General features: G+C 38.8%; 1 protein-coding gene across 1 annotated transcript in view; it reads left to right on the top strand.

The window, feature by feature from the left end:
• The window catches only part of CAPN3 (calpain 3), a 43,474-nt gene that overhangs the window by 9,711 nt on the left and 21,710 nt on the right, over positions 1-12,053 (top strand). Inside the window, exons 6-13 of the mRNA XM_042445427.1 lie at positions 2,165-2,296; positions 2,444-2,527; positions 3,967-4,052; positions 4,705-4,782; positions 5,290-5,450; positions 6,962-7,131; positions 9,945-9,956; positions 11,328-11,536. Coding sequence (XP_042301361.1) covers positions 2,165-2,296; positions 2,444-2,527; positions 3,967-4,052; positions 4,705-4,782; positions 5,290-5,450; positions 6,962-7,131; positions 9,945-9,956; positions 11,328-11,536 — 932 coding nt within the window. The remainder of the gene's footprint in view (positions 1-2,164; positions 2,297-2,443; positions 2,528-3,966; positions 4,053-4,704; positions 4,783-5,289; positions 5,451-6,961; positions 7,132-9,944; positions 9,957-11,327; positions 11,537-12,053) is intronic.

Below are 12,053 nucleotides of genomic sequence, written 5' to 3'. Positions count from 1 at the left end.
TCTCTCTGTGACTCTGTATATAGATTAATTATTTTTCACATTTAAATGGGAGAAAGTCTTCTTTGTGATGGCACTTTAACTATACATTTCACTCCCAAATCTGGCACCAGCACTTTCCTCCATCTTTCCCTCCCAGTAAAATCTGCTAAAGAGGGAAAGATGGAATAATTCCAAAACATATTTTGTTTTGGTGGCACTATAAGGTGTGTATTTTAAAGCACCATTAAAATTTCAAGGAATTATGATTTGTTTCTAAACCTGACCTGCCCTAACTCCCACCAAACTCTGTAAATAATCTATTTGCTATGCCAAAGCCTTTTGGAGTGCAGGGGGCAGAAAAACCATCACCACAACTCTAGTTTTCTTATCACTAGCTGTTCTAAATTGTGGCAGGAAACATGAACCCATCCTCCTTAAAGATTTGTTGCTATAGTTGACTTTGACTTATGGTGACCCCATGAATGAGAGATCTCCAAGTCACCTGTCATAATAACAACAACAACAACAACAATAATAAAGTTTTTATTTATATCCCGCTCCTTCCTATGATCAGGGCGGCAACAACCACCACCACCACCCTTGATCTTGAGGGGAAAAAACAAACCCAGGACAGCTCTCCCTTTCTCCACTTCTGCATGTCCTCATGGTTTTCTAGCCTTCTTTGTTAATCTTTCTGATGTCCCTGAATAAACTGACCACTCATTCAATAAAGTCACTTCTTTTCTCCTCAAAGTGAAAATTTTATTGCTGAACAAGCAGAACAACAGAGGAGATTACTGCACCTGCAAATCCCACCAGGATAGATGAGAAATTGAAAAGTTGCATGCAGCCGAGGCTGAGTGCAACCTGTCTGCAGTCCAGATCCCAGCTGCGCTTATCCATGAGCTTTTCAAAAATGGTAAGCTCCAGTTTTTGAAAAGCTCCTTGATAAGCGCAGCTGGGATCTGGGTTGCAGACAGATTGCACTCACCTAGCCTCAACTGTGTGCGATAACACCTGGTTTTGGGTTTTCAGTACCGCATCTATCCCAGCAGGATTTGCGGGTGTGATAATCTCTAGAGTATCTTAGGATATAAAAGTGGTTTGCTGCAGAAAAAGAACTGAGAAGGAAGTGTGTGGATGATGATAGTACTGGTTGTAAGGAGGCTTTTAAATCAAACTGGAAGCTTGAACTGAACCACTAGTATAATTTGCTAAAAGCAAACATGCCCTTTTAATATATATTTTTTGTTGTTAACTGCACTTGGGTCACCCTTGACTCATGGTGACGCTGTGGATGAGACATCTCCAAAAAAACCTGTCTTCCACTGCTCTGCTTAGGTCCTGAAAACTCACCCCCATGACCCCCTCCCCCCCCAATTGTGTCTATCCATCTGGTGTGTGATATTCCTCTCTTTCAACCTTCTACCTTTGGTGGGCTGGGCCAAATAAGTCACCGCAGGCAGGGGCAGGGGTTCACTTGTGCACCTCAGAGCCCCCCAGAAAGCCAAGACAGAGCAGCTACAAGGTGCCAATTGCATTAGGGAACAAAAAAGCAAAGTGGGAGCCCCTGGAGAAACCCTGGCTGAGAGGAGACAAAGGATGGAGTCTCTGAAGGGGATAGAGAAGAATGGGAAACAAGAAGACTATTTCTTTTACTCTCCGAGTGGAGAAAGTCTGAGTTGCTTTTTTATTACCTTATGTTCCCCTCTTTGGGGCTGATGGTTGGGAGTACCAACAAAACAATGTAAAACTGCAAACTTAATAAATTTATTTTGTTGGTAGCAGAGTAAAAAGGGGTCCCTAGTATTCTGTGAGAATGGAAACTCTGGCCCAAGCAGTCCCAGGCTTCCCCAAACTGAGGCTGGGGCCACATAGGGCTTACTATGGTTTCAGGGTTTATTTTATAAACAAGATCATGTTTGGACAAACAAATAAGATAAACAAGCCCATGGATTATATTATGTCCAAATGTTGACATGATATGATACTGCCTCTAACAGACTAATCATATTAATTAGGCATTAAATTCTAGAGACACAATGCTTTTGCATCACTATGCACCACTGATCAAAGCAAACATTCCTCTTCTCATATGAGCAAGAAGGAGCAAACTAATGAAAATGCCTTTCTCCTTTTAGAGCTAAATTTGGTTTCTTTCTTTTTCATCCTCTTTGTGTTCTAGGATAATAATGGATTTATTTATGAAAATACTCCCACAACTAAGATTGGATTATTAATTACCCAAATGTTAAACAATATGAATTGTGGAGCACAGAATGACTCAACCCCACCTATGGAGGACAAAGTATCTCAGGTTGGTATTTCTCTAGTGTACAAGTATTAATAACCATGTATTCACAAAACCTTGCAAAGCAGTACAAAATGCAGATGGGCATAATATATTGCCCTTTAAAAAATGGTGAAAAAGTTGTCCTTAATATGCTTTTCCTGTGTTTTACAGGCTAGAGCTCCAATAGTCTTTGAGAGACGCATGGCTAATGGACTGGTTCTAAGCCATGCCTATTCAGTTACAGGAGTGGAAGAGGTACATATTGAATTCATTTTATTAATACAGTATAAAAGTAATAAGTCAGAAATATATTTTATTAGGATATAAGAAAATATGAGCCAGTATCCTATATCAACTTATGCTTAACTTAGGTCCAAAACACATTGCAGAAATAATCCAATTTGAGATCACTTTAACTGCCCTGGCTCAGTGCTAAGGAATCTTGGGAACTGGAGTTTATTGTGGAGTTTATTGTGGCACTTGAGCTATCTGACAGAGGTATCATTTATCATTGATTTATCATTACCACAACGGTAATTCACTCTCTCACCTGCTTTACTGGGCAACATCTGCATTGGGAGAAGGAGAGCATGGCTGAATCATGTTTCTCTCAGGTTTTGCTGGGTCAGGCCAGGAGAAGTTACTTAGTTAAGTACATAGTTAAGTACAGTCTGCTCTTAATATCCATTGCGATTCTGTTCCAGACTGTCTCCCTTACTTGAAGGGATTGCCTTCCATGAGACAAGTTGGGGCAGGGAGAGAGCAGTGGTGGGCAAGCCCCAATCTCCAGTTGTGCATTATTCTACAGTGCATGCCACTGCATCTCCCGCATTTTTAATTAAAGGGGAGCACCTTGGCAGCGAAATCAGGAAAAATGCATGCTTGCTGACCAGGCCTTGGCACCACAGCCTCTGCTACTACCCTGGGACCTGCTTCTTGTCCTGGGTGCGATTGGTGGCAATTAATACATACAATGGGCCATTGTCATCTGCTAGGGTTTGGTTCCAGGACCCTCCATGGTTAACAAAATCTGTGGAGGCTTGAGTCCCATTAAATACAATGGCATAGTAAAGTGATGTCCCTTATATAAAATTAAAAAATGAAAGTTTGCTTTTTGGAATTTATATTTTTTTGGAATATTTTCAAGCCGTGGATGCTTGAATCTGTGGATAAGTAATCCGTGAATAAGGAGGGCTGAGTGTGTGTGTGTGTGTGTGTGTCCACAGATGTGATTGACTTTTGATTGTTGTCTGGCTGCAGTGATCTCTTTGATTATAACCACAGAACACAACCAATGCTGAATGCTGCAGTGCACCAACTGTGTCTCAAACTAGTACGAAGAAAATATTACTGAAGTCAATAGGACAGGTTTTAGAATGATTCCTTTCTGTTCCTAGTGATATCCTGAGGCAAGGTGGGGAGTAGAATACAAAAGTGCCTAAAGCGTGCGAAAACCTTAATGCAGCCCTGGGTGAAACAATGTCATTATGAAAGAAGGAATAGATACTAGCTGGTATCAATGAAGGGCAGAAGTACAATAGATTACTTTTAGAAAAGAAATTGGTTATGTTAAGGGGAATCTGTTGATAACAACATCTATTTTGATTTATGCTAGAGTCTGTAAGGTGCTGTGTACTGTTTCATTTAATTCAGTTATTGAATTAATTATATACACTGTATTTGCTACCTCTAAGACAACATTTAAAGGAGAGAAAATAAAACTGATACGGTTAAGAAATCCTTGGGGACAAGTAGAATGGAACGGAGCTTGGAGTGACCGGTGAGTGAGGTCATATTGTTAAATTAAAGAAAATAATGTAATTTTGTTAAATAAACACTGATTTTTCAATGGCTTGTCCAGAAAAAGTACTGTCTTGCATCTAATTCAATAGTAAGTAGTGGGTTGGGTTTTTTTGTTTGTTTGTTTTGTATTTTATTTTTAAAGACTGTTCTTTGAAGATGGTTTTGATATCAACAACTAAAAATTAAGGGCATAACTCACTCCATAGCAAGGATTTTTTAAATTTAATTCACTAGGTTTCAACACGTTTTTGCTAAAATCAATGGGACTTGAGTCCTTATCTTTTACTGCATTGGTTCTTATACTTTGAGACAAGAGTAGGGATAGCAAGAAGCCTGAAGAACCCTCATATGGTTGATAGAGGCAATCTAAAACAGGATAAGGGTTGTTGCAATACTTTCTTGGCAATAACAGTGTTAACTAGTAAATATAATGCATTTGTAGTTTTAAAAACTGAATGCAGTACATGTTAAAGTAAAGCAATTTAACAGTTTAGTCATTGCAGGATAAACTTTAAATTCAGAGATAATCTACAATAATAGCTATGCACTAACTGGCAATTTGAGAAATGACATACTTCATTCTTAAATCAGTTATGAACTTTACAAGATTCTTCTCAATTTCATTGCAGTTCAGATGAATGGAATGTTATTGATTCTTCAGAGAAGACCCGACTGCAGTATAAAGTTTCAGAGGATGGGGAGTTCTGGTAATGACGCCTCTTTTTTCTTCTTCTTCTTCTTCTTCTTCTTCTTCTTTCAGAAGACTCCTGTGTCCATGGAGATTATCACACATGACTATCCCCGATGGGACAGACACACATTTAACCCATCAATGATGGATCTTACTGCATTCCCTGTAGGCAGCCCATATGCAGCCCATATCCAACCCATGCTTATCCCATAGCTTTTCAAGAATGGGATTTTTCCCATTCTTAAAAGCCATAGTAGGATAAGCCCAGGTTGCATATGGGCTGCATATGGGCTGCCTATGGTGAATGCGGTAAGATCCATAATTGATAGGTTAAATGACCATCTATCCTGTTGGAGATAGTCATGTATGATAATCTCCCATGTTTCATATACTGTATAGCTCTTAAGCGCCTGGCTAAGGGATGAAACGAAACCTCTCAAAACTAGTCTATACAGTGATAGTCATTCCAAAAACCCAATATATAATCTTTATGGATTTTTTTTCTAATTTCTTATGCCTCTAGGATATCTGGGAAAGATTTCCTGAGGTACTTCACAAAGCTTGAAATATGTAATATCACACCTGACGCTTTAGAGGGTGATAAACTTCACACATGGACAGTTTCAGTCACTGAAGGGCGATGGGTGCGAGGCTGCACAGCTGGAGGCTGCCGTAACTATCCAGGTAGGTAATATAGTACAACTGCATTATCTAATAAAGCACATAAGATAGAAGTTTTTTTTAAAAAAAAAATGGGCTCACTAGGTTTGGGGGAAGGAAGTTCCTACCCCCCAACAACATGGTTTGGATAAACAAAGACACAACTTTATTACATATGGTTGAGTAGTATTATCCTGACATAAGGAAAGGATTCAGAGATTGACATAAGGAAAGGATCTGGTTGTTATCAGATCAAACCATCAACTGTGACCTATGATGTTGAGGAACCACAAAGTGATATTATTGGAATCCATACGGATGTAAAGCCACTGTCTGTTATTCCTCCTACCTGGATATGAGGCAGGTCAGCAGCCCCCAGCTGAGCATGACCTTTCTCATCTGTACTCTCATGGTCTTAACGGGAATCCTCAACCAAGTAGATGATGGGCTCCATGCCACATCATCAAGATTGTGGAGAGAAACCTGGAAATACACATAAATTATACATATGAAAATATAAGAAGAAAAACAAATAGGTATGAGTAGATATAAAAAACACAATGGAACAGTGGAAAGGCATTAAAACCCCAAATGCTGGAGGAGCCACTAGACAGCCAGATAGACACTGCTGACAGAACAAAGTCACTGATCATGGATTGGCTGCAACTCCAAAAGCCTACAGAAAACTTTGCAGGTTTCTAGAAAAGGAAAAAGAAGAAAAAATGAAGATGGTGACTTCCATGCTAGGCCATGTGAGAGGACCTTAGTGTGGTGGTTGTAGCTTCCTCCAGCTCTCAAACACAGAAGGAAATCTCTTTTCTAAGACATTGCATCTATACTATAAAATCAAAGAAACTATGCCTTCCTTTTTAGAATAGTTATCCTACATGAATGGATAAGGAAGATTAGAACCTTAATCAAGTAAGAAAGAAAAGTGTACATAATTCATTTTTTGTTATTACTTTAACTGAGTGGCATTTCTTTAAAACAGTAATTCTCACAACTAGGCCTCGTGCAGAACTGCTAGCATTAACTTTTTCTAAGTCACATTATGTAAACACACTTTGCAAGTTTTATGTAAATATATACATAAACATTATATAGGGCTTGAGGGCTTGAAATCTTCTTTTTCTGAAATAAAAAAGCTTGAAAGGGGAGAAAGAGAAGGAAGAGAGAGACTATCACACTGAGGAGAAAGCTAAGTTCCCTTCACACCATAGCAGGGGCACAGGGAACACCCTGAAGTGTAAACTGGAAAGAAAGGGTCATAAGACAAAGATAACAGGACCAAAGAATAAATCAGAACTAAAGGATAAGCCAAGACATAGAAACAAAAATCAGGCCAGAAATCAGATTGAAGGAAAAGGTCAGGAGGACACAGAAGCAAAAAAGAAAGTCAGGATTCAAATGGCAGCCAAAGGATGGAGGAACATATTCAAACTCAGGATGACTTTGTTCCCTGAGCAAAACTTTAATAAGTCTTCTTATTAGTGCTTCATATTTTATATAATTACTATGTAATTTTATTTTTGCAGATACATTTTGGACCAATCCTCAGTTTCGCTTGAGACTTCTGGAAGAAGATGATGATCCAGAAGACAGTGAAGTTGTGTGCAGTTTCTTAGTTGCACTGATGCAGAAAAACAGGAGGAAAGAACGTAGGCTTGGAGCCAATTTTCTCACAATTGGTTTTGCCATCTATGAGGTACCATAGTTACCAGGCTACTATGTTATCCCATCCCACTGCCTCATTTACAACAGAGTTGATTAAATACATTTCAGTAAAAGGTATCTCAGTTGCTTGTATTTTACAGCACGATCTAAACAATTGTTAACATTTAGTTGTGGTAAAAATGTACAATCAGTCATGAGTTGCTTCAAAAAGTTATTCTTATAAAATGTAAATACAGTATACTGCTGGAGCTCCGTATCCATGGGGGATCCATTCCAGACCTCACCCCCACAGATTCCAAAATCCACTCATGCTCAAGTCTCATTTTTCTTAATGGTGGCGGCACCTGCACATGCATGTATTCATAAATAAAAGCAGAGGCTTGCTGTCGGTGGATGGTTAAATCTGCAGATGGCAAGTCCACCGATGCAGAGGGTATACTATATTTGTAATTCCAGCAACATGGATAGAGAAAATCACTACCAGGTTTAGTATAATTGCTGGATTAAGAGGTGGATACAGTGAATACAGTACAAGTGGACCCCATATTGCATGACAGATCTGTTCCAGGATCCTTTGCATAATACGATTTTTGTGTCTAATCTGAAACACCTTTTTTTACCCAAAATGAGTAAAATGGAAACTAAATGCCATCAGTATATTGACCCACATTAAATTTGATGTATAGGTATCATCAGAAGAGGAAACTTAATCAGAATGAGGGTCATCAGAAGGTGGTTCTGAACTGTACAGCCAGGAGAAGGTTGATAGTTCTATGTCAATGCTGTGAACATATGTTGTGCATGTTAGGATGTCAATATTAGGAGCAGAAGATGTCTAAATTCATAATTTTTAAGCTTCACACTCAATATGTCTTTATCTTCTCTGATTATATTAGTCAAAATCTCCAATGCAGAAATAAAAAGTAATAGGGATCAGGGGCATCCCTGTCTGGTTCTCCTCTGAATAAAGCAGACTTTGTTCCCCGCCCCCTCCATTTGTTAATATTTGGGCTTTTTGTTTTGGGTATATGGCATATTTCCGTCTGAAAAAGTTTTCATCTATTGCCATTTTATTGATCACTTCCTTCATGAATAGCCAACTGATGTTATCAAAAACTTTTTCTTCAGCCAAATAACTGAAAATGAAAATGAGTAGTTCTGTCTTTGCCATATTAAGTTTAAGGTGGCGATGAAGCATCCATACTGAGATACTGGAAAGACATGCTGTGATGAGATGTTCAATAACCAAAGAAAGTTCATGAGTGGAGTGGTAAAGCTGAGTATCATCAGCATAAAGGTGATGTTGAAACCCATACGAACTGATAAGATTACCTAAAGTCCATGTGTAAAGAGAAAACAACAAAGGGGCTTGAATGGAGGCCTGACAAACCCAGCTGAAAGGGAAAAGGAAGAGTGTGCATGACCATCTGCTACCACATTAAATGACTGACCTGAAAGATAAAATGAAAACCTATTGAGAATGCAGTTAGTGAACCCTAAGTCACAAAGTGAATCTAACAAAAGAGCATGATCAACTGTATCAAAGGCTTCAGACAATTCAAGGAGAATAAGAATGGAATATAGGCCTTTAGTCTTGGCCTGAAGCAACTTGTATGTTATTTTTGGGACATATTGATGGTCATGGGAAAGTATTAACCAATGAGCAAATGGTGGAACTTGTTAAGACCTCATCGGAGAAAGAAGCAAAAATGGAAGCAGCCACAGTCATGTGGACATTAGATAAATTTACTGAAGTATTTCAAATTGCACAGACATTAAAGCAAACAAATGGCATTGGAATACGATCCTCGGATAGAATGCAGCATTAAAGTTACCCATATGAACATTTTAGGATTACATCCTCTACAACAACACTTTGCTGAGTCAAAAAGAAAGAAGAAACAACTTCCTATTACAATGATCTTCCAAAAGGTTTCAGCATCTGAGATTCTCCAACCATTGAAATCATCTGCTCCTAATAGTTTCCCTTGATTTTCTTTTATCCTTTTTTTCTGCTTTCCTATCTAATTTTGGGTCGACCACCCCATTCAAGTCCTCCATTATTATAGTGCTGTAATGAGCAAATTCAGATATCTTCTCTATTAACTTGGCATAAAAGTTACTTTTATTCTCTAGTAATGCGCATAGTCCTACCACCAATGGTTTTTTTTTATTCTTCCACATAATTTTGATTCCTATAAAATGTTCATTTGGGTCTGTGAATAATTCTTCTGCCTCAATACTCTCTTTTACATATAGAACTACTCCTTTCTTCTTCTTATCACTTGCTGTTATAAACTCTTTTCCTAATTTAGGGCCTAAACAGACAGCCCTAAAGGGGCTGCATAACACCACCCCTTTCAGTGCCGGATCAGGGCTACAGCAACCACATGCTGCAGGCCCAATCCTGCACTTTGCTGTTTCTAAAAAATCCAGCAAAATGTTGCTCCTTTATAGAGCAGCAAAAAGCCGCCTTTGCTGCTGCTGCAGTGGCTTTTCTGGGTTTCTCTGGTGCAGCGCATCTAAACGCTGCGCCAAAGAAATAATATGATGCGACCTGCCATGTGAGTAAGTGAGCAGCATGACAACGGCATTGGGGCAGGTGGCAGGTAGGCACCGTGCCCCCACTCAACCCTGATGCCAGTGTTTCTTACTGATCTGTTCAGCCCCTTAGAGTTCTTCAGTAGTCTTGCATCTTTCATTCTAATAGGTGTTTCTTGGAGGCATATAATTTCACATTCTGTTTTCCCAAATAGTGAAAGACTTTTTTTATGTTCCTGTGATGTGTTCATACCTTTCACATTCCATGTTAAGCGCTTGTACTTTGTTTTTGTTTTTTTTCAGGTGCCAAAAGAGGTATGACCAGAGTGGAGGAAGACGTGTTGATGTAATAGTTTCAAATGCTGATCCTCAACGGCATTCTCGAATACTTTTTTTTGTGTGTGTGCTGTTGCAACCATTTAAATTGTCTCATTATGTTTAACAATGTGCATAAATGTTCAGTCACCTGTGAATATAGACATATTTTAATACTGCATTTCCCCCTGTTGACTTTATCACATGTGGCTTTTAAATTTCAATTAAAATTGAACAATAGTGCCTTTGGCAATACTTATCACATAATGTCACCTCTGTCGCATTGCTACTGTGACTCCAAAAGAATGGTCAGAACACACCCTTTCATTGATGGGGGAAACTGTCAATAAGCTCCTAATCACACTGCCATTAGTCTTCATGTGTGATAAGTTCCTGCTGCAGCAGTTCCAAGATTGTGCAGTCACACAGTGTTACTTTCCTTCTCTCTTCTCCTCCACTCACACTCCCCCTCACTAGTTCCAAACAAGGTAGTTTTGTTTCTTTTCCCCTCCACTTTCTTTTCTTTCATTTTTGTTTCAGTAATTCACATTACCATAACTCCAGAATTTTATTACGAATAATTATTTTTTTTTAAAAAAAAAAGAAGAAAACAACAACATGATGAGTAGAACATAGGGCAGGAAGGCAGGTCTATGGGGGAGCGGGGAAGAGAATGTGAGGAACAATCCATGCCAGAAACAGTCCCTGTCATGCTAGTGAGGTGACATGCAATAAGGAAATCTTGTTAGTTGGCAAGAATGAGGCTTGTGTGATAAAGTCCTGTGTGTATATGCAGGTATATGCAACAAGGTAATTTCAGTAGCACACTTAACTACAGTATGGCATTAATGGGCAGAAGTATACTAGAAATAACATTTCTGGGCACTATGTATAGAAAATATATCTAATATATTAAACTTAAAATATAAGAATATATTATAGCCACGTGACAATCATGAATACAGAAAAGCTACCTAGATTTATTCATTTGTAACTGTTCCATATGCATGATCACTACTTAGTCACAACTGTGACACTATTGCCATGATTGTAACTCCCACTCAAAACCTACTTCACTGAGTATCAGCTACATGGCAAGAAGGGAGTTCATTCTACTGCAATCAAAGCTTGCATTGATGGCATTTCTATTAGGTTGCAGGGTGACAAGAAAGTTTACTTAGCTGAGTATACTTAGTATGCTTAACAAAATAGCTGATGTAGAATACTGGCTGATCTTTCAATCATAGCTAAGTATAGCTGGATGAAGGTAGTTGTCTCTGGTGCAAGATAACATAGCTTTATTCACTGTATTGTATGCTGCTTTGCATTTCTAGAAAGGGTTTACTGACAATTACTTCTTTATGTTTTAAGATGCTGGGTGACAATAAGCATCTGCAAAAGGATTTTTTCCTCTATACTGCCTCAAAGGTGAAGTGTAAGACTTACATAAACATGAGGGAAGTTGCTGAACGCTTTCGGTTGCCTCCAAATGAGTATGTAATCATCCCATCCACATATGAACCTCACCAAGAGGGAGAGTTTATCCTTAGAGTTTTCTCAGAAAAAAGAAGTCTATCAGAGTAAGTAGAACATCTATATTTTGGATTCTAAAGGTGCCATTTGTTTGCTGTGATCCTTCTTCAGGAAGCAGGGCATAACATTCCACCCAGATAAAACTATGTCCCATCTCCCTTCTCATCCCCCTTAAAACCCATGTATCTCTCACTGCTCCCACTACCATGACTATAAAGTGGCTCATGGCCACTTCTTAGCAGTTGGTAGTCAAGAAGCAATGACATAATTGTTATATTGGTGAGAGAGGTAGTGAATTCCTCCCCCCACAACAAACAAAAAGGTGTATGTAAGTGTCATTAACAGGATGCCAGGTAATGTCTTTTGAGTGTCCAGAGCATTTCACATCTAGCAATCTCTCACCTTGCCCTTTAAAATCTCTCCTTGGATTTGGATCTTGGACTAATGTGATAAGTACCAGCCAAAGATGATTTTGTCCTCTTAAAATTCTGCTTTTCTAGCCTCATGTGCTAAAGTCCTTAGTTCCAGCCATAAGATTGGACCATACTATTCAGTCTAAGTTAT

Source organism: Sceloporus undulatus, chromosome 1, assembly GCF_019175285.1.
Source record: "Sceloporus undulatus isolate JIND9_A2432 ecotype Alabama chromosome 1, SceUnd_v1.1, whole genome shotgun sequence".
NCBI classification, from domain to species: Eukaryota; Metazoa; Chordata; class Lepidosauria; order Squamata; family Phrynosomatidae; genus Sceloporus; species Sceloporus undulatus.
This window is presented reverse-complemented; position numbering and strand designations above follow the sequence as displayed.